The sequence below is a fragment of the Lipotes vexillifer genome, unplaced genomic scaffold (genome assembly GCF_000442215.2).
Source record: "Lipotes vexillifer unplaced genomic scaffold, Lipotes_vexillifer_v1.1 scaffold129, whole genome shotgun sequence".
NCBI lineage: Eukaryota > Metazoa > Chordata > Mammalia > Artiodactyla > Lipotidae > Lipotes > Lipotes vexillifer.
The window spans coordinates 1,197,935-1,202,621 of NW_006777287.1; the positions used below are offsets into that span (position 1 = coordinate 1,197,935).

Below are 4,687 nucleotides of genomic sequence, written 5' to 3' on the forward strand. Positions count from 1 at the left end.
ATCAATACCACACTGTCTGATTATTGTAGCTTTAAAGTAAGTCTTAACATTGCATAGTATAAATCCTCCATGCTAATCCTTGCTTTGTGTATTCTAGTTCCTTTGTGTAGCCATATAAACTTTTAACATCTCCCTGTCAATTTTTACCAAAAAGTTGACAAATAATTGGCTGAACAAGTAGAAGACAAATGAGTAAAGTGATATAAAATTTCAACAGCACTCAATCAAGTTGATTTATATATTATAACTGCACCCACCAATAACTGAATATGCATTCCTTTCCAGGGACACATGAAACGTTCTTCTGGATAGAACTTATGTTGAAATCATACAGAGTATGTTTTCTGACCACTATGGAATTAAATTAAAATTGGCCAAAAAAAAAAAAAAGGCATCAAGAGAAAATGGCTATATTTTTGAAGACTAAATGAAAACAGCAGTAGAGGGAGCTATGTAAAGTGAAAAAAAAATGTACATTCTTCCTTCTAAAAGTTATAAAACACAAATTCCCATTAAAATGAGCAACAAAATAGGATCAAGTTCAAGTCCTGTACAGAAATATTATTTTTTAAAATGAAAGACTGAGGGGCTTCCCTGGTGGCGCAGTGGTTGAGAGTCCGCCTGCCGATGCAAGGGACACGGGTTCGTGCCCCGGTCCGGGAAGATCCCACATGCCGCGGAGCAGCTAGGCCCGTGAGCCATGGCCGCTGAGCCTGCGCGTCCGGAGCCTGTGCTCCGCAACGGGAGAGGCCATAGCAGTGAGAGGCCCGCGTACCAAAAAAAAAGAAAGACTGAGTGTTGTACACAATGAATAGCAGAAATTTCCAATTAGATATTTGTGTTCTGTACATTATGTATAAGTAGGTATTTAATAGGCATGCCCTATGGGATATTATGGTAAAAGTTACTAAAAACAATTTTCTATCTCTTCCCTATCCCACCATGCTGACCATGTCACCCTGAATGGGATTGTGTTGTTACAGGTGTCAGTGTCCTTTGAGGACGTGGCTGTGGACTTCAGCAGGGAGGAGTGGCAGCAGCTGGATTCTACTCAAAGGCGCCTGTACCAGGACGTGATGCTGGAGAACTATAGCCACCTTCTCTCACTGGGTAAGCAGAGCCACTCTGTGAACCTACAAGGACCTTGTTATGGGTAAAATTGTGCCCCCCCCCAAAGAAAATATGTCGAAGTCCTAACCCCCACTACTTCTGAATGTGACCTTATTTAGAAATAGGGTCTATCCAGAAGTAATCAAGCAAAAACAGGGTCATTAGATGGGCCCTAATCCAATATGACTGGCATCCTTATAAAAAAGGGACATCTAGACACAGAGACACAGAAACACAGAGGGAAGGCAATGTGAAGACATACAAGGAAAAGATGACCATGTGACTGGAGTGATGCATCTATAGAACAAGAAATGCCTGAGGCCACGAGAAGCCAGGAGTGAGGCATGGAACAGTTCCCTCCCTAGCACCTTCAAAAAGAGCATGGCCCTGCTTACACCTTGATTTTAGACTTCTGGCCTCCAGAACTTCAAGACAATAAATTTCTGTTGTTCTGAGCCACCCAGTTCGTGGTACTTTGTTACAACAGCCCTAGGAAACTAGCACAGCTTTCTGTACTGGGAAGCGGGATGCTACCGTAACAAATACCTACAAAAACCATGGAGGTGGCTTTGGAATTGGGCAATGGGTAGAGCCTGGAAAGATTTTCAGGTGCTTGATAGAAAATGTCTAGATTGCCTCAGAGAAACTGTTGGTAGAAATAGGAGTGTTAAAGGTGTTTTTGGTGAGGTCTCAGATGGAAGTGAGGAACATATAATTGGAAACTAGTGGAAAGGTGATTCTTATTATAAAGTGGCAGAGAATTTGGCTGAATTGTGTTCTCTTGGGTAGAAAACAGAAGTCGTGAAAGATGAATTTGGATATTTAGCTGAGGAGATTTCTAAGCAAAGTGTTAAAGGGAGGGCTTGGTTTCTGCTTCATATTTACAGTAAAATGCTAGAGGAAAGAGAGAAATTGAAGAAGGAATTGTTAGTAAAAAGGAACTAGAATATGAAGATTTGGAAAATTCTCAGCCTATCCATACTGCAAAATATAAGAAGGTGTACTCTGGAAAGAGCACCAATGGTGTGGCTGGACAACCAGTTGCTAAAAAGATTAGGTATATGATTTGTGGATCCAGTCAACCATCTCAGGAGAAACGCTGCCAGCTTGGGCTGAAGAGGACGGAGGCAGGGAAAAAGGAAGGAAGGCTGGGGTTCTGGGATTCTACAGACAGGAAACAGTCCAGTAAAGCTATTTGGCTGTGAACACCCTTCAAGAAAAGGGATGAATGACCCCCAAAATGGTTCAGAAGCCATCAGGGCTGTCACTGCCATCACAGGCCCAGAGGGCACAGACTGGGGAGATGCAGGGTGACTGGCTGTCACCTCTTTGTTTCCAGAAGGTGAGCCACCTAATTAGTTCCAGAGCTAAGAGGGCAGGGCCACCACCCAGTTGTGAGGTCGCCACATCTGATCTGAGGTCACACCTCTTAACATGCTCTCTTGAACTCTCTCTTCAACTGTCATTATGGTACTTGTTGACTATCAATTTTGAGCCAGTATTTAGCCTTAGACGGAGTTTACCGCCCACTTTAGGCACATTCTCAAGGAACACGACTCTGGGAGGACCCAGTCTCAGTGCTCCAAGGGCGGCTCCTGGCCTCATACCATCCACAGGCTGGGCCTCCATCATAAGGACTTGGGCCCCTTACGAGCAGCACTGGGAGGCAGGTGTTGCCCCTCCTTTTGTTTATGGAAGAGCCAGACACAAAAACTTACTCTTCAAGACCTTAGAAGGGATATCTCAACATGCCCCACAGCACTGGACCCCTAGAAATTTCACTGCGATAGAAGGCCCCTAAATTTTTGTCAGATTTATTTCCCACCTTCTGCCACACAAATGTCTTATCCATAAGTCTAGAGTGGTTGCTCCTCCTTGCTCACTAGGTCTAATGAGCATAGTATCATCCATGTAATGGACCGATATGATGTCCTGTGGAAGGGAAAGTTGATCAAGATCCCTGCAGACTAAATTATGACATAGGACTGGAGAGTTGATCTGCCTCTGAGGTAGGACAGTGAAGGTGTATAGCTGGCCTTGCTAACGGAGAGAAAACTGCTTCTGCTGGTCTTGACTAACAGGTATTGTTTTTTAAAAAAAGCATTTGCCAGATAAATAGCTACATACCCGGTATCAAGGAGTGCGTTCATTTGCTCAAGCAACAAAACCATATCTGGTACAGCAGCTGCTGTTGGAGTCACTACCAGGTTGAGTTTATGATAATCCACTGTCTTCTGCACAGGCCAAATAGGCATGGTGAATAGGGGTGTAGTGCAACCACCACCCTGCATCCTTCAGGTCCTTGATGGTGGCAGTAATCTCGGCAGTCCTTCAGGAATGCGGTACTGCTTTTGGCTTACCATTTTCTGAGGTAGAGGCAGTTCTAGTGGCTTCCACTTGGCATTTCCCACCATAAAACGCCTCACTCCATAGGTCAGGAAACCAATATGGGGATACTGCCTGTTGCTGAGTATGTGTATTCCAGTTATGCATTCCTGGACCAGAGAAATAACCGCAAGATGGCTTTGGGGATCCACTGAGCCCACTGTGTGTGATGGACCTGAGCGAAAACTCCATTGATCACTTCACTTTTATAAGCCCCTACGCTGTCTGCTGGGCCACAGTGATGTTTTGGGTCTTTTGGAATTAGTGTCAGTTCAGTGCCAGGGTCCAGTGATATCTGGTAAGCCTCATTGTTTTTGTCCCCAACACACAGCTACCCTGTAAAGGGCTATAGGTCCCTTTAAGGAAGGTTGGGAGAAAGGTTAGTAGTATAAATTTTTGGCAGTGTCATGGGTTCCTTCCTTCAGGGACCCAGCCTCCCCTTCATTCAAAAGTGTTCATTCCGGGTATATAAACAGGCTCAAGTCTGAGAATTGATTGAGGAGCCAGGACTCTGTGTTTTGATGTTTCAAGTTAGATTTCTGTTCACTTGACCTAGAACTCTTCTCCTTATACAGATCAAGTAAGAATTTAGTAGATTGCCCAGGGATTTCTAGGGATGTCGGGATCAACTAGCCAACCCCATAGATCTCTGTGAATTGGACTTTTTGTTTGTTTGTTTTTTTGGCAGTGCAGAAAGTTTGTTTTATTTCTAATGCATATTAAAGACATGTATGCTTTTTTTTCCTATTTGACAGTAGTATGGTATATGAGAAAGAAGTTTAAATCTTCACCCGGCCACTTGTTGAGTGAATAACTAAGCCTCTTACTAGCTATGTGATTTTGAAATTTTACCTCTCTGAGCCTCAGTTTCCTTATCTAAAGGGACGAAGAGGAAAGTTATTTTGAAGATGAAATGAATGAATTTATCTAAAGTGCCTAGGGCAGTGTCTGGTACATAATGAATACTCAGTATTCTTTTATTTCCCCTTTCCTTGCTCTTAATGTGTTGATATGTCTGTCTGTGAGCAGATGAGCCACTCTGTAACAGGTGTTATATATTTTTTTTTTAACATCTTTATTGGGGTATAATTGCTTTACAATGGTGTGTTAGTTTCTGCTTTATAACAGAATGAGTCAGTTATACATATATATATGTTCCCATATCTCTTCCCTCTTTGTCTCCCTCCCTCCC

The 4,687-nt window shown here is 43.1% G+C and overlaps 1 protein-coding gene across 1 annotated transcript in view; it reads left to right on the forward strand.

Moving 5' to 3' along the window:
- Window positions 1–941: 941 nt before the first annotated feature.
- ZNF81 (zinc finger protein 81) overlaps window positions 942–4,687 on the forward strand; it is a gene marked incomplete at its 5' end in the record, with an annotated part of 36,095 nt that continues 32,349 nt past the window's right edge. The window contains one exon of the mRNA XM_007450933.1: window positions 942–1,110. Coding sequence (XP_007450995.1) covers window positions 942–1,110 — 169 coding nt within the window. The remainder of the gene's footprint in view (window positions 1,111–4,687) is intronic.